Source organism: Drosophila arizonae, chromosome 5 (genome assembly GCF_054131065.1).
Source record: "Drosophila arizonae isolate 15081-1271.41 chromosome 5, UAZ_ARI_1.0, whole genome shotgun sequence".
In the NCBI taxonomy this organism is placed as follows: domain Eukaryota; kingdom Metazoa; phylum Arthropoda; class Insecta; order Diptera; family Drosophilidae; genus Drosophila; species Drosophila arizonae.
Genome location: NC_142925.1, coordinates 5,448,760 through 5,474,003, shown reverse-complemented (window position 1 = coordinate 5,474,003; position 25,244 = coordinate 5,448,760). Strand labels below are relative to the sequence as shown.

General features: G+C 41.7%; 3 protein-coding genes across 4 annotated transcripts; 2 read left to right on the top strand and 1 right to left on the bottom strand.

Annotated features, from left to right (window-relative positions):
* Nucleotides 1-5,976: 5,976 nt before the first annotated feature.
* On the top strand, nt 5,977-11,814 carry LOC108614858 (uncharacterized). Its single transcript, XM_089469878.1, has 2 exons — nt 5,977-10,185; nt 10,915-11,814. The coding sequence occupies exons 1-2, from the start codon at nt 6,095-6,097 to the stop codon at nt 11,717-11,719; spliced, it is 4,896 nt and encodes a 1,631-aa protein (XP_089326004.1). The 5' UTR covers nt 5,977-6,094; the 3' UTR covers nt 11,720-11,814.
* A 170-nt stretch (nt 11,815-11,984) lies between these two features.
* Nucleotides 11,985-12,965, bottom strand: AttC (Attacin-C). The gene is made up of 2 exons (XM_018013436.2): nt 12,559-12,965; nt 11,985-12,494 (listed from the first exon to the last, which is right to left on the bottom strand). The coding sequence occupies exons 1-2, from the start codon at nt 12,888-12,890 to the stop codon at nt 12,095-12,097; spliced, it is 732 nt and encodes a 243-aa protein (XP_017868925.1). The 5' UTR covers nt 12,891-12,965; the 3' UTR covers nt 11,985-12,094.
* Nucleotides 12,966-13,318: 353 nt separating this feature from the next.
* Nucleotides 13,319-17,525, top strand: LOC108617599 (uncharacterized). 2 transcript variants are annotated; one of them, XR_016270247.1, is made up of 2 exons: nt 13,319-16,721; nt 17,021-17,525. XR_016270247.1 is itself a non-coding variant. In XM_089469879.1 (1 exon), exon 1 carries the CDS (start codon nt 13,517-13,519, stop codon nt 16,577-16,579), a length of 3,063 nt encoding a protein of 1,020 aa, XP_089326005.1. In that variant the 5' UTR covers nt 13,319-13,516; the 3' UTR covers nt 16,580-16,921. The 2 variants fall into 2 exon arrangements, 1 of the variants encoding a protein (XP_089326005.1); XM_089469879.1 differs by lacking the exon at nt 17,021-17,525 and having other exon boundaries at nt 13,319-16,921.
* The last annotated feature ends 7,719 nt before the right edge of the window (nt 17,526-25,244 follow it).

Below are 25,244 nucleotides of genomic sequence, written 5' to 3'. Positions count from 1 at the left end.
GTTATGTGAGCGTAATAAATTGAAAAATAGTGCGCGCAACTGCACAGCTACTCACATTCACACATACACTCTCACACATTCTTCCACTTGTGCACTCAACTGTTGCGCGTTTGCTGGCACAGCTTTACCCAAGCTGAATGCAAATTTAGCCAAATATAGCTATAAGCAAGCCTTTTTAGCTGCTGCCTAAAAGTATGTAGAGGCAATTGAATTCGAATAACTATATTTACTTACACGAAAATGCATTAAAAAGGTACTATAAATAAAGTAACAATCCACACAAAGACTTTTATAAGAGATAACACTGGTAGCGGTTAATTACGTAGCTGAAGAGCGGTCAATTATTTATGCCATCACTGTTGACTGCTTACTCTCATTGATCCCGTTGATTTGCTGCCCTTCTTTTGTAGGCTGCAGGCACAACAGTGAGCGAGCATTGCAAATGGCATACGTAGAAGTGAGATAGAGCTATTACGTTGAGTTGAGTAGCCAAATGAGAGCGCTTAGGCAAATGGCGCATTTGGAAATGGTATGTAGCGAAGGAGTCCAAGTTCTCTTTGTTGTATTGGTGTGAGTAAGTGCTTAGAGCAGAAGCAACACATGTAGGAATAATTACTCAGTGAGCTGCTGCGCTGCAGATCGTCAAAAGTTTAAGTTTAAGCAATTAATTTCTAATGTGCGTGTTTATCCAGTGTCTTATGTACAATTAGTATATACTTCATTTGTAAATAAAAAGTTGAGTGTACATTTTTTCATATTGTTCCATTTATTTATTTGTCTTTTGTGGGAGCCGAAACTGCAAATGCAATCCACTTCCAATGGAAAAGTGTTGGAGTGAGAGTGAATGAGACAGAAATAAAGTTGCTGCTTGTTCAAGGTATGTGCTCTCTTATGAATATATGTATGTAGATATATATACATACATATGCCCACATGTATGTTTGTATGTTTGTAATATATTTCAATCTAGTTATATTCACAGTTTGTTGTTTTGATTTTATTGAAGATCTAAAAGGAAGTTTATTGAAATGCAAATAGAAATATATTTGACTAAATATAATTAAATAAATTCTCAGCTTATGCAATTATCTAGCTGCAAAATGCATCTCCTGCCACACAGCATGTAAAATGCAATGTCAATAAAATCACTTGCACAGCGTAGCATGGTATAAGCCATATATTGATATCAATTTTATCGCCGCAATGTAATTAAATTACTTAGCTTCCGTGCACGGGCGAGTACAAAATGCAGTGTGCAAATCCTTTTAAAAGGCCATAAATGCGGCATATCAGTGAGCAGTCCCGAAAGGGGCAGCCCGAGAGAGTGAGAAAGAGAGGAGGCAGGGAGAGGTGGGTAGAGAGAGGGTATTATCTGTGGCCCTTCTTCCCCTGGGAGAACGCTGGGCATATTTGCTGGCAAAGCCACCGCAATAACCGCTGTCAATATGCGGATTAACGCATCAATTACATGACCAGGCCGGGTCCGTCGTTGCAGACGCCGTGCAGGATATCGTGTTTATTAAATTGCTGTATGAGTGTGTGTGTGTGTGTGTGCACAGACTGTTGCATGAGTGGCGCGTCAGCCGGCAAAAATGTCATTTGCGCAATAATTTAATTAATTGCAAATTGTGCAATCAGGCTGGCTGCCTGCCTGCTGTTCGCAGAGCCAAAATTGAAAAAAAAAAAAAATTAAAACAATTTGAATTCCATTTGGGGCAGCTGACATTGCTCTAAACCCATTTACATTTATGATGGCTCCCACTTTTGGCCAGGTCAGTGGCAACTAAATTAATTCGATAATTGACTTCCACTCTTTTGACTTCCACTGCTTCTCCAATTTTTTTCTGTTTTTCTTCTTTTTTTTTATTATTTTCTACTCTAACTAAAGCTGGGCTTGTCGTTCCGTTCTGGTCCTTTTGGCTCGTTTATTTTTTATGTGTACGATGCCGCACAGAGAAAACATAAAAACGTCTGTTGCGTGTTGCATATGGAAAATTGCCAGAAAACGCGACAAGAGAGCTGAGGAGAGAAAGAGAGAGGAGAGACAGAGGGAGCGATGGGGATCCAAAAGAAGTCGCAAAAGGAAATGTAGCAAGTCGTAATGGCCCGGACAGCAGTCCAAATAAAAAAGAAGAAGAAGTAAAAACACAGGCATAAGAATTCAGGCGAAAAAAATATATATATAGACGGAAATTCAGCTCACATTTGGCTTGGGAGTTTTAATAGTTGTGCAAGTGCATGTGATTGCTTTATGGGATTTGGATGAACTTGGCGGCACGTGCTGCTTGGCATTTAGTTAATTATCGCAAATTAGCCAGCCATTGCGGCACAAATTGATTGCCGACCTGCTTAAGTATTCCTAATTGGAGCGAAAACACATTAATTCCCAAGCACTTTAAATAGTCGTAAGCGTTTGCCAGGCGACAATTGGGAAGAAAGCAATATATTGTGAGAGAATATTGTGAACATAAATGAAGAAATACTTATATCAGACGCAAGAAAAAAATTCAAAATAAATAATGTAAAAGATATAAAAAAAAAATAAAATAAAAAGAGGTTAAATATATTTTACTAAAAATTATTTCAATATTTTATTCAACAATTTCTTGAAACATGAATGTAAATTCAAATTTAGTTTTTCTTTGTGTCTTTGTAGCACTGCAGCTCTCAGCTCTGAATTCTCAACTGTTCCATGCTCTCTGCTCAATTCTCAATTCTCGACCGAATGCAGATACTTCTTGCTAGTTCTCATGTTTATTTAATTTGATCAATTGGCGCAGCGTGTCACATAAATTTGTTCAATTTTAAGAATGCACAAAAGACACTAAATTTGTCGGTTGTTTGTCGACAAAGGCAGGCAGGTTGGCAGGCAGACAAAACTGGTCTGCCTCGGTGGCAAATCGTGGACGACACCTGCGAACAGGAGTGGGCGGCGGGTGGGGCAGTTGCTTGACCTGCCCACGTAGCACATACGTCTCAACACCTTGGCAAATGAAAAGAAATTGCCAAAGACGTCGATAGGTATTGTATGGCCGAAATGGGCAGCTACAATAGTAGAAGCAGCAGCAGCAGCAGCAGCAGAAGCAGCTTTTCTTTATATTTATTTTTCAGCTTTTCTTTTTGATATATTTTTTCTTTTGCTATATGCAACAATTTCCCTGTTGTGCAGCACGTGAGCCGCATCCACATGGCAGCCTTCAACTGACAACATACTTCAATGCAATTGCATTTAAATCAGTTGGTGAGGGAGTGAAAGGGACAGCGAGGCAGAGAAAGAGAGACACTGAAAGAGTAGATGTGTGTGTGTATGGCTGAGGTCCTTTCGTGTGTTGCCGCCGTTTGCGCTGCGCTCATAAATTATGCAAAATTTTTTGGAGTCAACAGCACATATGCAAGTGTGTGTGTGTGGCTGTGTGTGTGTGTGCTGGCTTGTGTGGTGTGCTCCATTTGTTCATTTCGAGACCAATAAAATGAAACATTTCTAAGTAGTAAATATGCAACCCATCGACATTTTGGACCGTTTTTGTCTGCGTCTGCGGCTCGTAAACTGTCCGAAGCGCTGACCCCATCCTCTGCTGCTCCAGTCGCCGCAGCCAGTGTAAAATTTTCCATTTTCCATTTTCTATTGCGCTTAATGAATTGCTTGTGTGCGGTTCGCAGTGGGCCCCAAAGCATTTTGAATATGCATAAGCACAACACTTTGCCAATGCATTTAACTAAGTTTACAATTTTTTACACATTTTTTTTCCTCGATATTTTTTTTTTTTTGGGATTTTTCTCAACGCCCGCAGCTGAAAATGCAACACAAAAGTTTTGTTTTGCTGTAACATAATATTTTACTCAAAGCTTGCAAGAATATAGAAAAAATATGTTTTGGACGCAGCCCCAAAAAAAAAAAAAAGAAAAACCTGCCACAGATAGCAGAATGAGAGTGAGATAGAGATAGATAGCAGAGTGAGTTCGCTGCTGAAGTAAGAATAGAAAAACAAACGAAATGGCTCGTGCCATGTCATGTTTTTTGATGCACGCTGCCACGCTGCCACGCTGCCGTTGCCACTGCTGCCAGCAGTCCGGCATGAAGTATCCTGTATCCAAGTATCCTTTTTCATTTTGTCATGTCGCCCGGCCAACCAACCAACGCCACGCCGCACCGCCGACGCCTCGTGGACAAGGCAAAAGTATTGAGGCATAAGTAAAAATTGCTGTACCATTTGCTCAAAAAATTGTTGGCCGAGTCGTTGATGTGGAAACGGCAGACCAGCTCCACAAATGAACACTTCCAGCTTTAAGCCAAGACAATGGGCAAACAAATAATGCAACGAAATGAAATGAATAAAAAACACAAAGCAAAAAGAAAGAAGAGAATGTGTTTGAGGCATGCCACGTTGTGGCACGTGTAAATTAAAGAATTTGCTTAGAAGTCAGAGAGAGGGCGAGAGAGAGAAAGAGAGGGGGAGAGAGAGAGCTGCCTGATGAATGCATTGCAGTTAGCATATTATTAATGAAGCGCTTAATTTGAAGAGACTGAAACAAAAGCCAAGGTTGTAAAGCGGGAATATAATGGAAGTTGTGAAATGATTAAAACTTAATTTGAATTTATTAATAGTAATTATTCTGAATAGTTGCTTATAACTATTTTTAACTTAATCAGCATGTATAAAAAAAAAAAAAAAAAAATATTACAATGTAATATAAAAAATAAATAAATAAGAAAAATAAATAAATCAATAATGAAAAAATTAAATCGTAAATGTCCACAAAAATTACGAACATAGTATTACTGTAAATATTATGTCGATAAAAAAAAATATTAGATTAGGTCAATATTAGATTATTTGTTTGTTATAGATTAAATTGATAAATTTTAATTTATTTAAATTATAATAAAGCTCGATAAATGCTAAAAAATTAAATCAAATTAAATAATTATTGGCTTATCTGTAGCATTGCTGATCTTGCATTGTTATTATGATCTGAGGCTTTGTATGACAGATGCTGTTTAGGCAACTACATCCACCCTTAGCAACTTACATTGGGATTAGCTACTCCCTTAATGCTCCCCCGATGCTATATCATAAATCGTCCATCAAAATTAACATCTCTCATATATTACTCAAAACTTTTTTGGCTTTTTGTATGCATGAAGCACTATTTAATTGAGTTTCTCTTTAGGGTATATTTACTGTAAGTGCGAACAATCTATTTAATTTGGGTTAGCTTTGTTTTATGGATTGGTGCTTCAGTCAGGCCGCAAAAACTTTTAATCAAACGTGCGCCCCGCTAATTATATTAGTTTTAACTGTGGTTCACTCACTCATTGTTGTTGTTGCTGCTGCTGCTGCTGCTGTTGCCAGCACATTTGATAATATTCAATTATTTCGAGGCGCGCATTGTGCTGACTTTGGCATTGACAGAGCATGTGTGTGCGAGTGTGTGTGTGTGTGTGTGGGAGTGCAGCCACACACACTCAGACAGACAGACAGAGAGACAGACAGCCCAGGCGGAAATAGGAAATGTTATTGTCGTTGCGCATACGCCACGTTGCCCGCCCGCAACCCACCTCGCCCTCTCCCACCCCCCCCCCCCGCACCCTTTTTGCTGATTTGCAAAAGTTTTGGCATAAAACAAAAATGTGATTTACATGGGGAAACGCAGTTAACAATGCGCCTGCCATGTATGTGGGCGTGGCCATGTGTGTGCCTGTATGTGTGTGTGCTGTATATTGGCAACAAAGAGCATTTCATGTTAAACAGCTGGCAGCGGCTGTCGGAAGCTGCCGCCGTGCAAAAAACTTGCCACAATGCGGCATGAATCCTGCTCCACTCTCTCGACACACGATGCACGACTCTTTGGGCTCTTATCAGCGGCTGTCAAAAAGTTATGCCTCCCCCCGCAGCCGCCACACCCCCTGACCGCTCCACACACGACAGACAACCTGTTGCCAAGTTAATGAAAACTCAATCGCAGGCAGTTGGCGCAAAACTTTTCAATTGAATAGTATTCATGTATATCTAAATATATATATATACATATTCCTTTATATATATGTATATTTTGTAAGTTAATTATAGCTCGACTGGCACAGCACAACACGATGATCTTTCTGCAGCTCTGGTGGACGCTGATGGTGCTGACAGGCAGCTCCCATACGGAGCCACCGAAGCAGTTTGCGGCGGACTCAGGCAGCGAGGAGCTGAGCAATTTTCATGATGCCGTAAATGAGGCACGCGATCAGCTGCAAGAAATACACTCGAGCTATGGACAGGTGCAGAACGCTGACCTGTATCGACATCGGCGCAATAGCATCGATGAATTGCTGGCGAGCTTTGCTCAGGCAGGCAATAAGGACGCAGCTGAGCAGAAGGATAGTAGTAAGGCGCAGCCAGAGACGGCGGATGATTGGCTTAGTGACTTTGAGGCAAGCTTGGCGCAGGAGCAGCCAGCAGCTCCACTAAGTGCAGCAGCAGCGGATAAAGGCGCAGCAGCAGCAGAAGGTGCAACAGCAGCAGCAGCAGCTGACAAAGGTGCAGCAGCAGCAGATGATGCTGCAGAGGTGAAAGCAGAGCCTGCTGACAAATACCAGCGCGCCACAGGCAAGGCCAAGTCCATTGATCATATTAGCTCGTATAGCAAGGGCTTCGATCAAACCGAAGTGGGCAAGGTGAAGAAGAAGTACAAGGAGCTAACGGATGAGAATCTGCCCGTCAGCCATTTGCCGAATAAGCCACAATTCGATTTTCTTAGCGGTGGCGCCACCGAGCTGGACATCAAGCTGCGCCACATGCAACAGCAACTGAACAATCATGAGCTCCAGCAAAGTCGGGACATTAAAAAGGATCCCAAGCCGGACCTAGAGCAGGGCCTCAGAGACTATGGCAATGATATTGTGCCAAATGGAGTCTATGAGCAGACGCTGGCTCGCCTACAATTTCCACGCCTCAATCCCAATAATCTGTCACACGAGGCGAACTATAAGCTGTCCAAAATCGAGCAGGAGGCGGCCGAGCAAGCCAACAAGATGCGCTATCCCCCTGGGCTGAAGAAGCGCAGCTCCAATAACGGTTTCAATCCCATGAACGAGATCAAACTGAAGACGAGCAACAGGCTGATGCTAAAGGGCATGGGACCATCGCTGCCCAGCAATTCGCTCTCTGATACGCTGCGTGCCAACTATGTGAACGATATAATCATGCAGCGTGAGCTGAGGATGGAGCGCGAACGGGAGAAGGAACGCAAGCAGGAGCAGCAGGAGAACGAGGAGCAAGCGGGTGTCATGCACTTGCCATATGAATCGCTCAGCTCCATCGAGGAGAGTTCCATTCGCGGCCTTGGTGCTGATAGCAGAGCGAGCTCCAATTTGGATGTCTCCAGTATGCACCTGTTGGACACGCCGCAGAGCTACGACTATCGCATGCCCCACTTTGATCAGTTTATGGCGTCAAGGCAGCGCGTCTTGCCCAATCTGCGGGACTATGCGCATGCGAATACCAAACTGAATTTGGGACGGGAGGGCGAACGCTACAAGCGGCAGCCGGAGACGCAAGAAAAAGGCGAGCTCAAGTTCGCAGAAGCTGAGAGCGAGTCGAGCATGGAGCAAACGGAAGCGGCCTTGGGCGGGGCCAAAGGCAAAGGCAACGATAAGCTGCCAGAGGCAGAGGCCATAATGGCCAGACTCTCGGCACCGGAGCCTGCCATAGCTGATAAAGTGGAGGCCAAGCTGAAGGCAACTGAGGCAAAAGTGGAGAGCCAAGGCGCAGCTCAGCTCAAACCAAATCAAGAAGCTCAAGCCGCAGCACTCCAGGCCGAAGCTGTTCAAACCAATAGGCAGTCCACGCATCAGGAGCAGGTCGATGCCTCAGTGGATGCTCAACCGTCGCAAGCTGTCAATGAGAATGCCAAACAGACTGAAATCAACGAGGCGCACTCACAGATGCTGTCCAAGGTGAAGTCTGTGGATGAGAAGGACAAAGAAATCATGCGGAATGAAGAGAACTCTCTGAAGACAAAGACCAAGCGTGAAGAGTTGTCTGAGCTGCATGGCATGTGCAAGACTCATCCAGATGCTGTGATCAAGCTGCTGGCCAACAAGATCTCGCAGCATGAGAAGGAGCGAGATAAACGCAATACTAAGCGGAGGAATAGGCAACGTGGGCTACGTCAAAAGCCCAATCGCAACGGTAGCAAGCGACGCTGCAAGCGCTCAGTGGAGACGGAGCCACAGGCAATGCCAGAGGCAAGTGCACAAGGTGAAGAGCAATCACAATCCGTTCTGCAATCGGAGGTACAGTCAAAAGATCAGACAGAGACACAAGCAAAGTCCGATGACTCAGATGATCGGCTAGGATTCAAGCTGGAGCTTCAATCAGAGGCAGTGGAATCGGATTCACAATCCGATTCAGAGTTGAAGACTCTGTCAGAGGCTAAGTTAGAAAGAGAGCAAAGATCCAAGCGCTACTCCGAAATGGATTCTGCCGAGGCTTATTCACAATCTGATCCAGAGGTGAAGACTCTATCGGAAAGAGAGAAAAGATCCCAGCGCTACTCCGAAATGGAGGCACAGTCGGACTCACAGCTAGACAGCCAGTTGAGAGCTAAAAGAAATCATGATTCAACGCTAGAGCTAGAATCCGAAGCACAGTCGGAGGGCTTATCAGAGATTCAGTCGGATTCACAGCTAGAGCCCCATACGATTTCCAAGAGATATCAAAAATCAGAGCGAGATTCCGATATACAATTAGAAGAGACTTCCCATGCAGATGCACGAAATATGTTCGATTCTCGTTCAGAGCTCTTCAGGTCGCCATCGCAGTCGGAGTCGGACTCACAATCCCAATCCCAATCAGATTCGGAGTATTCTCCGCTAATCCAACCGAAACTGGAATTACAGCCATTGCTAAATATAATGGATAGTCCATCGAAAGCATTAGATGCCTTCGAGGACCACAATGGCAATCGTTTGCATTATGGGAACTTGGGCAACGATCTGTATCTGGATTCAGCTAAAATTGCGGAGGACAATGATGATGATGATCTGTCCTATGATAGATCCCGACTGTCCAGTTTCAAAGGCGATGACCTGACGCAGGATTCGGGCGCAGTTGACACCAATATTTTCACCAATTCGCGCTACCAGGTGCCCATGATGAGTCAGCGTAACAATCCACAGCCCTACCAGTATATGCAACCCTTCCAATCATATATGCCGCCTCAGCAGCCGCAGCACTTGTATCCACAGCAGCTGCAACAGTTGCAGCAGTGCCAGCCGCAAGTGGTGCAGCGACAACAGCCGCAGCAGCCCCAACAATTCCATAATCAGCTGCTGACTAACAACTTGAAGTCGAATCTGAATTTTACGCATCTGTTCCATGAGCTGGCGAAGCTGCAGAAACCGCAACAGCAGCAACAGCAACTGCAACAGCAGCAGATATCACAGTTGCAGCAGCAACAGTCGCAGTTGCATCAGCAGCAGCAGCAATCGCATCAGACAAATTTAGAATCTAATCATTTGAAGCCTTTGTATGGTGCGCATCGTCACTTTGGAATGTCCGCTAATAGGGCCAACAAGCTGAATATTATGAATGATCCGTGTGTGCCAACCAGCAAAGTAACAACCGAACCAACAGCAGAGACAACAACAACAACAGAGTCAACAACAACAACAACGACAGCTACAACGGCGGCAACAACAACAACAACAGCTGCAGCAGCTGCGGCAGCAGCGGCGACAACCGCGGCAACAACAACAGCAGCTCCTCCTGCTTCTGCTGCTGCTGGCAGCACCATGAATCCCGATTGTGTTCCTATTCCAACAGAGAGCACAACTTCGCGCACTCAGTCAAGCACTGCAGCACCCGATGTCGCAGTCGATAATAATAATATTTGCAATAGACCTGATGCCGTTAAGCTGAATGTGTCGCTGAATGCGAATGTGTGCACAGATCCGAAGACGAATCAATTCATTAGCAATGGTACGATCAGTGTGCAGCCGAGCGGTTCGCGTATTATTTCATCCTCACTTGTGGACGAGGACTACGGGAACTTGGATAGAGACGAGCGTTATTCACGCGAGGCCATGGATCGGAACGAAGACGCCAAGCAGCGACGTCAGGATCGACACAAAAAGAAAGCAAAGAAGAAGGGCAAAAAGGCAAAAAAAGGAGATGCAAAAGATGATAATGCTAAGAAGTAAGTAGAAAAGAAGAGGAGGAAATAGAGAGAGAGAAATAGAGAGATAGAAGCAGAGAGAAAGAGAGAGAGGGAGAGAGAGAGATATCGAGAGTTACAGACATATACAGATACACATACAGATATAGATACAGATACAGATACAGGTAGATATATAGATAGAAATACAGATATACATACAGATACAGATACAGATACAGATACAGATACAGATACAGATACAGATACAGATGCAGATACAGATACAGATACAGATACAGATACAGATACAGATACAGATACAGATACAGATACAGATACAGATACAGATACAGATACAGATACAGATACAGATACAGATACAGATACATACTCAGATACAGATACAGATACTCAGATACAGATACTCAGATATAGATACTCAGATACAGATACTCAGATACAGATACATAGATACAGATAAATAGATACAGATACATAGATACAGATACATAGATACAGATTCATAGATACGGATACATAGATACGGATACATAGATACGGATACATAGATACGGATACATAGATACGGATACATAGATACAGGTACATAGTTAGATACATAGATACAGATAAATAGATATAGATACATAGCTACAGATACATATACTCATATACATAGATGCAGATACATATATACAGGTACATAGATACCGATAAATAGATACAGATGCATAGATGGAGGGAGTAACGTTTTCACACCATCTTCAGCAATTCGAACTCCACTTTGAGCTCTTCGAGCAACTCTTCGGACATACACGTAGATATGAATGAGCCGCATAATGAGCACTATGGCAAGCTCGTCTCTGGCAAGCTATCCGATGATATAGTTCATACTGTTTTCAATATGGTGAGCAATGATCCGAGCATGGATGCATTGGTCGCAGTGCTGGCCAAGAATCGTAAATGCGCTGGGAAGGCAGCCAAGAATTTCTATCAGATACGCAACAATCAGAATGAGAAGCAGCTGCAGGAGACGGAGTATATGGTGCGTCGCACTATGGAGACGATTAGCGATCTGATTGATAAGCAAATGCAAATGAAGAATTGTATGCCATTGCGACCCGATCTGGTGGAGTTCTACAATCTGATCATGAAAAATATGGCCGAGCAGCAAAAGACGCGCGATAAACGTGAGGCGAATCTGCGATTGCTTGCCCAAAGCAACGAGCAGGCGGACCAAATTTTGGAGCCGGCTAACATTGAGCAAAAGTCACGTATTGTCAAGAAGCTGCTGCGAGAGTTCGAGGAACTGCCTCTCGAGCAGCAGAGGCAGGCGGCCGATGTGCGGGATGAGCTGCTCCTGGATCTCATCTATCTGCGCAAAATGTCCGATGCGCTGGAGCGGAAGCAGCGCGATGCACAGCTGGACGGACTGCTGCACAAGGCCATCGTTACCGAGGGGGCGGAGACAATACACCAAGAGTTCACGCCGCGCTTCATCAAGCTGTTCAAGACAGCAGAGATCTTCAAGGAGGTGGGCGAGCAGCAGGCAAGGGATTTTATAGGTCTTTGAGAGGGAGCTGAAATGAAATATATGTTGCTTTTCCTTTATTGTGACATTATTAGATTTTGTTTTTAAATTAAATTAAATTATGTTTAAGGAAATTGAATAAACTGAATTTTACTTAAAAAATACAATTTTTTAAATATTAAAAAAATTAATTTAAAAAAATTAAAAGAAAAATTAAATTAAAATATATGCAAAACAAGTTTTCATATATATTATTATTAAATATTTTTAATATAAAATTTTTATTTATAAAAATAAAATAAAAATGGTTTTTCCAATCAAATTATATACAATCAAATTATATACAAGAAAATCAAAGGTAAAATAAATATAGTGAGATTTCATATAATTATATGATAAATTCCCTATCAGTTCTGCCTAGCCAAAGTAATGCGAGAGACCCAAGTTGGCTCCAAAGTCTCTTTGGCCACTCAGCGGTCCGCTCATCCACTTGGAGGCTGTGCTGCTGAGATCGAGGCGTGTGTTGCGGTCCTGCGACTGCCAGAGATTCGCGCGTCCGCCCAACTCCAGCTGCTTGCCCAAGCCGGGAATGTTGCTGTGCGTCAGACTGGCGCCATGTCCACTGATGTGAGAGTAGTCCAGGCCAGCGCCATTGCGATCGAACTTAAGGCCGTTGGCCAATTGGTTCTGGGAGGCAAAAGCCTTCGCGTCCAAATTGTGAACGCCATTGTTGAATAGATTCGCCGTGGCCGTTTGCTGGAAGCTGTCACGTACGCCGGGAGTGTGGGTCTTGGTCAGGTCCAAGCCGAGGCCGTTGCTGTGACAGAGATTGTGCAAGGATTAGACTTGGGCGGCAGCCCGTGGTTAATTGATGAACATACTTGTTGTAGGCCAAGGAGGCGCCGCTTGTCACGGGCTTGGTGACGGGTCCGCCGGTTTGTGTGTTGCCCGCGGCAAATACCTGTCCGATTACATTGTGTTCCGGCGTGCCTATGGCCTTGCTCAGATCCAGGCGTGCATCGGCGCCGCCAGAGGGATTTGAAGCCAGCGAACCGCCCAGCACCTGTCGACGTGCACGCAAAATCGGAGCAGGAGTCGGCGGTGGGGGATAGTAGACCAGACGCTGGACATGCGGCTGCTGTGGCAAAGCAGCGGCATAAACGCCCAACAGTCCCAGGCTGAGAATGAGACAGATTCCGAACATTTGGCTCATGTTTAATTGTTGTGGTTGCGATTGCCTGTGTCTTGATTGCTTCAAGCTGCTGCTGTTGATTGTGGACCTCACCTGGCTTTTATATACGTTATATAGTTAGCTGGCGTAGCGAGATGAGATGAGATGCGATGATTGATGCTGCAATTGTGCTTCCCTCTCGCATGTGATTTACATTGTGTGAACTTTTCGAGTGTCGCCTTTGCTGATAAGGCGATAAGCGTAGCTGCCTTTCACTGTTACCCGGAATACCCGTTTGCTTGAGTCGGTGATTTACCTAGCCAGAAGAGTATAGCAAAAGTACCGCTATCAGCTTGACCCAATGACTCAAACGTCGATCAAACTCGATAATTAATTATGTTGAATACCTAAGAATGAGTTCAAAATGAAGAACTAAAATACTGTTAGCTATAAGAATAAACATAGTTAAGTTATTTATTATATAGCCCAATTTACTTGTGATATTTTAATCAAATTTTATACACATTTTCTTTTAATTACATAAATTTATTTCAAACAAACTCTGAATTGTATTTAAATTAATGCATAAGCACGAAATTATTAAGCTGGAACTGAAATAAAATTTGGTAAACATTAATTGTAAGCGAAGTCACTCAAAGCATTCGAAAATGTCTCTGCTGGCGAAACGCTGGGTGCAGCTGATGCACATCAAGAAGCAGATTCATCACAAGGACAAGGAGCTTCAGAAGTACAAATTGCTGGCACGTAAGCGCTTGAAGGCGTTACGTCAAATACGTAAGCAGATGGCCGGAGCTGTCAATCAACTCTTAGCCGACTATTCGAAGAGGCGGAAATTGTCATCCAGGGCACAGGCGAAGGCACAGGTCGCCCGGCTGTTGTTCATTTACCAAAGTTCGCTGAACAAGTGGAAAAAGAAGAACAAATTTCAGCAGAAGAAAATCAGAGAATTGCGCGCTCAGGACGATGGAGTAAATGAGAGTTTGCGAATTCTGCGCAATCGATTGAGAATGCATCCAAGACGCAAGTGGATTATTGCCAATAGTCTGCGCAGACTTCGCAAGCAGAGCAATATGCGCCATATAAATGGGGATGCTGATGTAGAGATTGATCCAGAACTTTTTAAGGGATTGCTGTCGGAATTGAGTTGCATTGAAAGGTATCTAAAGGATCGTAAGCAAAAGCAAATACGCCAAGACGATGATAATTTAAGTAATGTATCTGCATTTCTGACGTCAGAGCTCTTGCGGAAGCATGTGAAGAAAAAGAAACGTCATCAGCTGAAAAAGCAAAACATAGTCGACGATATTCAGTTAACAGATGAGCAAGAAAATGCGTTAAATTCAAAGAAAATGCAATCTAAATTTGGTAAAGAATTGGCATACAAAACACTCCAGAAAATTGAATCGAGTGTAAATAGTATTATCGGAATGCAAAAAAAAATAAAGGTCAACAAAGATCAAAAGACGAAGGAAATGATGGACATGTTAATAAAAGCCAATGAACAGAATCTCAAAATGGAGCAAGACAATGCAATCGAAAACGAAAGTGAAATTCCGAAAGATGTCAGTGAATTCAATAGAGGTAAAAAAGGAAAGCAACTGGAACCCAGATATAAAGAAGACGATGTGATAGATAGAAGATTTTTACCGAAGGTTATATATAAGCGACCAAGCTATCGGCGACACAATCGAGTTCCCATTCAGGAAGAGTTCCCAAAGTTAACCCCGGGTGTAGGGGAAAATATAAAAGCAAGAAAAACACTTTCTTCTGCAACCTTAAGAAAATCGACAAAGAGGAAGTATTCGATAAAGGAGAGAAAACTATCTGGGGAGCTTGAAAATGAAAATGAAACCGAGTCGATCGCACTAAGTGCACAACAATTGCGTCTTGATGAATTTAAGGACTTATATCAGGGTATCGAATATGTGAATGGAAAGCTGAAAACGAAGCGAAATGAAGACAGTTCAAGCAACAAATCATCTCAATCCCGTCAAAGTCAAAGGGAAAACAAATCGCTAATCGAATATATCAATAAACGAAAGAGCCGTCAACCTAACGAAGATCAACAGGTGGCAGAGTTAACAGAATCCGAGCTACAGCTGAGAAAACAGCAAACATATCTGCAACAAGTGCAGCATATAAAAGCGCTACAAAAACTGAAGCACCTGTCCAGCCATCAACAACGCCAGCTGCGACAGCTACAGGAACAAGTCAAACAGCAACTGCCACAGAATCAGTACATACACCATCTGCAGCAGCTACGAAAACTGCAGCAGAAAATGCGCGATGGGAAGCCCGGAGAGCAATCCGATGAGGAGCTCAATGAATTGCTGGAGGCAGAGGCACCACAGTTGCCCCCAAAGACAAGCAGTCAGCCAGTCGATTTGGTGGCAGAGAAGAAGTTTGCAGATCAATTGGAGAAGGAGAAGAGTGCACTGAAAATAATATTCGAGGGCCTCAAAGAGGAGGGTCAGCCGAAAGATGTTGCCGTGTTGTTGCGCAACAAATCAGTGTCCGATATGCACAAGTCCGAATCATACAATGACGAGCTGACTCGTGGCGTTTCATTCCACGTATCGTCCAAGCGGCCAACTGTTGGCCACGAGCTAATGGCCAAAATGGCCCTGCATAATAATGGAAAGATAGTTGAAGTGCAAAATATTCTCAAGGACACAATCACAGCGCCCAGTTTACTAGATGCAATGGTCGATCGCAATGCGATCATCCATGCGGTGCGAAATCATGATATGTGGAAAACCCTATACGATCTGTATGAGAATTTGAAAAACGTTCAAATACCCCAGCCGGTGATTTATCAAATGATGCGCTCTCAGTATTTGAAATTCATTAGCGAAATTGTCAACGAAGCGATACAAAATGGAGCAAAGACCAAAGGGAAGTCCAAGGCATACAAATTGGATATGCGCGAGAGGAGGGACAGCGATTCGCAGGATGAGCTGGAGCGCACGTCCTATTCGCAGGCACCCAACGAACGGAAGAGCGCCATGTCCTATTCATCGATGGAAAACGATCGAGTCTCGGCGGAATCAAATATATATCGGGACCTGAAGCGCATGGATGATCGCTATTCGGTACTTGTTATCCAGAGCATCTTGAGCGCACACTCCAAGTACTTTGAGCACCTGGCAGCCATGGAGCAAGCGTCGGATGCCATTCAGCAGGTGCAGCAGCAGATGCAAGAGCCGAAGAAGGCCAGGGCCGTCCAGGCAGCAACCGCGAAGCCGGAGAAGAAGCGTCCATCGTCGTGCATCACGCGCTTGTTCTACGAGCCGCGTCGCACCTGCCGGCAGCGCCAGGCGGACGAGGAGTGCACGCCATGCGAGTGCCCGTCGGAGGCCAAGCTGGATGTGTGCATTAAGTGCGGCGCCGAATTGACGCCGCTGCCGGAGAGCGAGCCATCATCGAGTCGGGCTGATCTCGGCTTGCCGGACGATGTCCTGGCTGCCTGCATGCACAATCCTGAGGTGTTGCGGGCCACCGCAAATATTTGCGAGCGCTGCAGCTTTGTGCACAAGCCGAACGTGTTGTGCCCCAGCTTCAAGGCTGCGGGCGATGGCGCCACCAGGCTGCAGCAGCAGCTGCATCTTATCAAGCACCATGCCAGCAGCAATCGCCAGCATTTGGAAGGATGCAGCTGCTGCTGCTGCTGCTGCCAGCCGGCTGCCCGACATGGCCGATGCAGCGCCTAAAGTGTTGCAACCGGTTACAGTTTATGTGGCTGCAGCCCCAAACGGGCAGCTGGCTGGCTGGCTGGCTGCCACAGCTCGTGGCAAATGAAACATTTTGTTTAAGTGCAAAATAAATTCAAGTAATGAGTTTGCAGCGTTTATGGTGAGTACGTTGCACATACGCAGCGTTGGCCGGGGGGTGTTAAATGTTCGCCAAGTTTCATAAAATATGCAAAAAGCCAACACACACACACACACACACACACACACACACACATACTTATGCATGTGTATCTGTGCATTCACATTGCGCGAAGCTGGCTGGCTTTTAATACACTCTCCTTTGGCGAATATTTTGCTTCACTCCACGTTCGTTTCTTGTTTTTTTTTTTTTTTTTTTTTTTTTTTTTTTTTTTGGGCCAAGTTTTTAAGTCAAGCGGCTGTAATGGAATTTTATTGCAGCACTCGCATTCTGTTTGCGCAGGCGAAACATGTACCAGACATTTTCATAAACGTTCCTAACCAAATGCAAAAGCGCGCGCCGCCGAGACGAGGAAATGAAAATAGTCGGAGCGAATCTTAAGCCAAGTTAAGATTTGTCTTTAAGTTTTTGCCTTAAGTGAAACTTGTCGAAGCCGCAAGCTAACGCAATAAGCTTGTAAATTGATGCCAGCGATCAATCATTTGGTTCGTTGTGAATGCGGCAGCACTTTTCCATTTTGGGCCAGCTAGCTAGTTGGACAGTTGGAGAGCCGCTTTCCTTCCAGGAAGCAGCCGTCTCTGCAGCTATCCCTGCAGCCGCCTCCTGTTCCCGTTCCCGTTCCCGTTCCTGCCTTTTGGCCAGCACATTTGGCGACGGCGCCCAGTCAACGCGTAAGTTGAGACGCTTTCATTTGCATTTAGTGCCACAAAGGCAACACTAAATTGAGTGATTCGAATGCGGGCGGTTGACTGCAAGATATCCTAGAAATTAATAATAATTTTGTGGTTATTGGAAATGTAAAATTTTATAAAAATAAATAATACTAAATTAGATAATACTAACAAATAAGCTAAGAATAAGTAAAATTCAAAGAAAAATAAATAATAAAAATAAAAAATAATGTATCAAATTTCAGGCAGCTTATATCTAGATGTTATAGACATCTTATCGCTATATAAGCTTGTATATGCTACATATATAGACTACAGAATAACTTAGAGACTGCTGCTTATACTAAATATTAATTCCAATTCTCGTTCTAGTAATCAAACTATTGTACAGAATCTTCAGACTGTAAAAAAATATATTAAAAAAAAAAATAATAATAATATATAAATATATATTGGATTTCTTACAATATAGTAGAAACCGGTTTTTACTCGACTCAAGGTCCCAAAGCAATGTTATATGAGCAAATTTGGATGATTAAAGCGTCTTCCGGATATTACGACGTTCCTTGAGCATCGTTATAATCGGATTCTACTGCATTAATAAAATAAATGAATTAATAATATTATAAATGATAATAATATATAGTCTATTATAAATAATAATAAATAATACAAAATATTTAATATCTAAAATATACTCAGGTGTTCTAGTTGAATATTTTCGACAAATATTAAAGTTTCCACTTCACTTGTTTCACTTGACTAGAAACTGCTTTTTAAGCAACTATTTCTGACTGTCATTCCCTCAACTGGGTATACACGGTTATATATAGGGAATGCGTTTCTCATGCCCAGCGTCAAGCTGCTCAATTTGCGTTGACTGACTGTAATATTATCTTGTTTGCTCATGACACGCGCCGCCACCCACGACAGGGCAACTCGGACTCAGACTCAGACGGCGACTTGGACTGCGGATTGGCGTTGGAGCATGTTTGAAGCGAGAGTTTGGCATTGTCCAGCTTTTGGCATTTCACTCATTTCGCGGCTGCGGCTTTTGTCATTTTTCTTCGCGCTTTTCCAATTCCATTTTCATTTTCTTGCTTTTTTCCCCCCGGCTCCACTCTTCTTTCCGTTCCATAAGTCATTTGTGATTTAAGTCTTTGGCTTGTCAAAACAAATGAAATGGAGCGTTGAAATAACTGACAGCACGCAATGCCCATTGGGGGCATTCAGCTACAACTATAATAGATGAGGAGAATGGGGGAAACGATGTGAGGGAGAGAGAGAAGCAGAAGCTGAGATAGCTAAAACTGCCGGCAGGCATTGCGATATTCTTGGCATTGCATTTGCAATTGGGGTAATTGCATTTTATTAGCGCTTATCACTCTTATCGCCAACTGCCATTGTCATTGTCATTGCGCATTGTCATGTTGTAGTCGAAATTTAATTAATTTCTATTCACTGTAAACTGTCTTTACTTCTATGTACCTCTCTCTCTCTCTTTCACTCTGTCTCTATGTAGCTTGTCATATTGTGCAACATATGTAAGCGGCTGCTTAATAAAGCCTCAAACATTTTACAAGAATCCAGAACAAAGCAGCCAAACAATAGGGCTACTCCCACACTCATATATTCACATTGAATGGGAAGAGAGTGGGACTTCCTCTATTCTTATTGGACTCAGGTGTGGGCAGTGCTCAAGTCCAAGTACCTGGCCATAAAGCAGCTACAAATTACACAGCTTAGAATATGCCAAATGGCACAAACAAACGCAAAAAAAAGTAAGAAAAATCTGGGAAAATAAAAGCGCAAGATAAATGTGCTGGTTGAGCTCACAAAATGCTGCCAACTAATTGAATAAGTTGGCTTTTGAAACGCTTTTCATTTAAATATAAGAGAAAATTCGTGCTAAATATCAGTTACAGTTGAGTATATGCATATATTTCATTTAAATGTAATATATGTATATTTTTTTAATATTTGATTTGTTTATTATACGCATTGAATCTATGTGGAAATGGTATTTTTTTAATATTTTTAATTGGATTATTTAATTGGTTTTTCATTAAATAGGATTGTGAGAAAGCTTTTGAACTTCTTAAAGAATAAAAAAAAAAAAACATTTTCATATTGGCATTTATTAAAATTTAATAGAGAATGAGAAAACTTTAAAATTGCTTAAAGAAAGGAATTTATTGGAATTAAATAGAATTTAATTTGAAAAGAACTTGAATTAAAATTATTTATTTTTACCATAGAAAGTTACAAAGAAAAAAATAAATAAATACATAAAATATAATAATAAATACAAACATCAAAAATATTTATTTATTTTTGTTTAATTACATAATAAATAATTACATAAATTAATTACAAAATAATAAATACAAAAATAAAATATATATTATACAAAAATATTAAATGTAATAATACCTTGCTACTAATTGTAATAATATACCTATTAACATAGACTTCCAGCTCGGAAAAAAATGTATTTTCTTTTTAATCATGTTTATTATTATATTTTTAACGCCTTTGAAAAATTCGCCGTCTGGACAAGCCCCGAATGAATCTAAAATTGCATAGAAAAATCGTATCGTATCATTATGAAAATCTATTAAAACTCTTATTGGTAATAAATATAAAAAATATTCAGTCAATCAAAGTAAAAACTTTAATTTGCAGATGTTTTTAACAGCTCGACAATTGTGCAAAACTCATGGAAAAAAGACTTAAGCTTGAAGCTTAGATTGCGATTAAACTTTTGCTGATAATCTTCGTTCCACTTTGATGTTCAGCCATATCATTTGGGTAGCTGATCTGTGAGGCGTTGCCTGGCTGTAGCCAGTGTTGGGCAATACTTACGATAACTGCAATTTGCACTTAACCCTTGCTGGCTAAAACTGCTTGTGGCTGCTATCTCTAGTTGGGCATGGAGCGACCCACACCAGGACAATTAAAGCGGAGCACACACACACAGAGAGAGAGAGAGAGAGAGAGAGAGAGAGAGAGAGAGAGAGAGAGAGAGAGACACTTAGCCTAGTAACCACTCAAACCACTCGAAAAGTTGTCCGCAAAGTGCGAATGCATAATTAATTCCAATTATGAGTTTACCCAACAACATTGGCAACATTGGCACTTGTCTTCGCACTGAACTCGAGACGATGCAAGATGCGGCAAACACATGTATGTACGATGGCTTGTGTGTGTGTGTGTGTGTGTGTTTGTAGGGGCTAGAGAGTAAAGACTTATCAGCGCATCGACAGCAGCATCAAGCCCTGAACTTTGGTGATGCTGTCAACCCTGTTGCTGCCGCATACACACACACACACACACACACATGCTTGTTGCATAGTTTGAGTGAGGCAAGTGCTTGGCATGTTTAAACACATGCTTAAGTGTCATTTAGACAGTTATCCGCCTGGCAGCCGTAGCCAGTTGCTGCTCTGCAGCCTCAAGGTTTTGGGCCAGACAATTGATGGCTGTTTGATATAGCCGGCAAGCAGATTCTTTTTACCGTCCTTTTTTCTCTTGTTGCTGTAATTACAAAAAATGCTAAAAAATTGCAATATCAATAACATTTAATGTGCCCCTCTTTATGGAGGTTTATTCTTCCTCTCCTTATTTTTCGGGTATGGGTGGAAAGTGCTGTTGTGTCTGAGTGTTGGCAGCCTTCAAAGCAGCAGCAGCTACAGCAAGAGCAGCAACAGCAGCAACAGCAGCCTTTACTTTAAACGGAAATGCATTTCGTTGTTGTTCTTTTTGGAGAGCATTTGCAGTCGCGTTCGCGTCGCGTCTGCCAGCATATCTCAAGTGTTTTAATGGATTTTTAGCCACATGCATAGAAGCTGTTCATTTAGCCAGGCAACCCTCTTTGCTACTGGCTGCTACCCTCTATCAAAATGCCACGCCTTGAACTTTAGCCCACAATTCGATTTGAAGAAATGTCAAATTTGCCTTTGTCTCTGGGCTCGCCGCTCTGATATCTACACATGCAACGCATCAATCATGCGTAAGACACCCGACACAGCCCGACAATCGCGTATATAGCCTTAAGCCAGGGAAATATAAGAAGAAGAAGATGCAAAACCTTGGCCAATCCGAAACGAAGTTCAGTTCATAAAATGATAATAAGCCTTAAGCTTACCCGCATGCCACTCAAACTTAAGGCCACAACAGCTGATGCCCAGCCAGAGACTAGAGTAGAGGTAGCTCTACCAGCACCATCAGCAACAATCGCAGCAGCAGCCGCAGCAGCCGCAGCAATCGCTGTGGGAGTCCAACAAAAGCCTATAAATTTTTAGATTATTTGCATATTGTGTCGAGCACTTGGTGCGACTCATTTAAAATGCGCTGTCTTTGGCTGTTTGAAGGAGTATATTAGTTACGCCGGTTGCCTTTGCTAATGCTGTTTGGATAAAGGTTCTATGTTCAGTCTGTAGAGAGTTGTGTATAGTTGTGTATTGTATAATAATATAGAATATAGAATTCCCCTTTTCTTAGTATCCGCAGTCCTTATAAAAAATTTCTTCTCAGAAAATTTTCTCTTATATAATGTAATGTTTAAAAATAAATTAAAATTCAAACTTTTTGCTAATTTTTATAAATGTAAAAAAAAAAACAAAAACAAACAAAAATCAAGGGAAATATAGCACAATAAAATAAAGTACTAAAGAATAAATTAATATTTTATCAGACAGAATAAATATATATTATAATTAAGCGAATTATCAGGGAATTTTAAACAAATTTTATAATAAAACTCAAATGACACAAAATGGAAGCAAGAGTCTAGAAAAAAATATGCAGATAATTTTAATGCTTCTTAAAAATATATAAATTAAGATATAGCTCAAATATTTCCAAGCAGCATTAAATTTATTAAAAAATTTGTTTAACATTCAGATCTAATGATAATAATTAGATATATTTTTATATCTAAGGAATAGTTGAGCTTTTATCTACCATCATCTACTTCTTATTCATTATCTTTTTATCATTCAAATATATTCTTACCCGTCAATAACAGAGTATCTAGCAGTTACAACCAATTCCTTCCACCTGATTTCCTTGTACATTTTCTCGCCTTTTTCCCTTTTACCGCTTTTTATAATTTTAACGCAAAGTGGCGCAAATTCAATTTGCTATTTTGCGCTTTTCAATTTGCTATTTTGCGCTTTTCTTTTGTTTTCATAGGTGTTTGTTTTTGTTTTTATATGTTTGTTGTTTGTGCTGCTCAGACCAATGTAAATCAAGTGACATTAAACGCACAATGCATACAACAGTAAATATATGACATCCCACCTAGGATCAGCGCAGAGGAGCAAGAGGCTGCGATTTATTTTTAACAAACAGACTGCGATTAAGGCAGAGATAAATACTGAGATGGAATCAGAGTTGGAGTTGGGGCACAATTACTATACGTTTATCATCCGAATTAATATTTGTGGCCATTGCAGCTGCGCATCACCAATTGAACTTAGTCTAGACTCGAAACTTGGTCTTGAGGCAGGCGCGTGTGTTGCATGCAAAATAGTGAATCGGATTAGCTAGATAAGTGCAAGCGGGATGCACAACTTGTTGATTCAAGTTCTATTATATACTATGTGTAGTGTCGATAGTTCTAAGTGTTTTGAAATTGTTTATAAGTAAGTTAATTAATTAAATGCAGTTAAAAAATTATTTAAAAGTAAATTAGATTATGTCTAAATAGTTGGAAATGTTTTAAATTTGTTTTCAATTAAAATATATTTTTTTAGCATCTGCATAATGCATTTTGAACAATATATTTAATACACCGTATCTAATCTAATATAATATGAATATATAAAATATCCGTCCCATATAAATAAAAATTAAATAAATATATCTTGAATTACATATATTAATAAAAATACATAATATTAATAATAATAATAAGAAGAATACAAAATATATATATCAGCACTAGTTTATTTTCTCAGTGTATTTATTTATTTTATTTTATTTTATTTATTTTATTTTATTATTTTTTTTTTTTTTGGCTTATGTCAAAAAGTTTAATTGAAAATTCAAATCTCAACATTGTCTGATTTGCTCTAAATAAATATTATAAAATTATTAAAATATTTCACAATTTCAAATAATAATTATTATTCATTAAACTGAAATCAAGCTGATAGTTGCCAATCCAAAAAAAAAGAAGGAATTCAGTGCTGCAAACAGTTAGCGAGTTAATCGAATCAAAAATATGCGCATAATAAGCGAAAATACCGAAATTCCAAACAGAACAGCAAAAGAGCGAAAGAGTGCGCACGAGTGAGACAGAGAGGAAGGGAGAGAGAGGGAAAGAGAGTGCGGTGCAGAGTTTGGCTGATGCATGATGCAGTGGCTCATGTTGCAGCAACGCAATCAACACTCGCTGCCTCATGACGCAAACATTTTAATTTATGCGCCCGCCGGCGTTGAAAGTGACGTGTCCAAAATGCAGAGCAGAGGAGCGTGGGAGAGAGAGAGAGAGAGAGAGAGAGGGCGGGGAAGAGAGAGTGTGCGACAGGCAACGCTTGTTGGGGCTTGGTTAACTTTCAAACGTAAATTGCCTTAAATCATTTTTAATTCAATTTCCAATGGACGAGACGGGACAACATGCGGCTAATCTGCATGTGATGCCACACGAGACACAACCGAATCTCTCTCTCTCTCTCTGTGTGTGTGTGCCATTGTTGTTGTCAGCGTGTGACAGGTCGCGCTGTAAGCGCATAATTGGGTTGTTGGCCAAGTTGTCAATGGATTGAACAGCAGCGAATGCCACTTGATAAATGAGCCATTTGCTCAGTAATTTAAGCAGAATTTCAATAAGCTGTGTGCGGGGTCAGCTGTCAGCTGCTAGCTGGTAGATAGAGTGATGTACGGGGGAAGTGGCGAAGGGGGTGTGGGGGATGACGGTAGATTTGTGTAACCAAATACTCATTACATAAGTCCAATGGGGTAGCTGGGCAAACAAAGTGCCAGCTAAAATATGCTGATGCTAGCCAAGCAAATTTTATATGTAGAGCTAGAGCAAGGAGAGCGAGTGCGAGTGCGAGTGTGTGTGTGTGTGTGTGTTCTAGTTAAGCCAAAGGCAAATATTGACAGGCAAAGTCAAATGCGGAGCAAGCAGCAAAAGCATTTAAAGTAATCGAGTGTTAAAAACGGCAAACGCAGGCAAACATTTGGCCAGCCAAGGGTTGGGGGCAGGGTGCTGCCACGCCCACAGAGCAACCAACACCCCACTCGCAGCCTGTGCAAATATTTAGTTGCTCATAAATTACACCAGTGTGTGTGTGTTGGCTGGTTGGAATCAGCATCACGCTTTAATGCCTCATTAAAATATGCGCAAGGGCAAATAAATTCCAGCTGACTACTGAATATATACATATATACTTATATGCATATATATATATATATATGTATATATATTTAGAAATCAGCTTTTGCTCCTGGGGCAGCCAAAAAAGTCATAAAAATCTAAAGTTTTCACATAAAATCAATTGCTGCCAAGCAAATGTAATCATTGGGTCGTGCCAAGGAGGGGGGGCGGGTTAAGGTTTTGAAGTGCTCTGGCTGGAGGGCAGCTACGGAAAGGGGTTGTCACGGCGCACGCTTGACACCACTCGCACCACTGAGCGTCGTTTGGTTTATTAAATTACAAATAAATAATGAGACTGATGGCAGGCCAAACTGTTGACTGGCAGCTCGTCCTGGAGCCTGCCTGACTGCCTGCCTGCCTGCCTGCCTGCAGTTATTAAAAACTTTACAAAAACAATTAACATGCTGGCAGCAGGCAGCAGGCGGC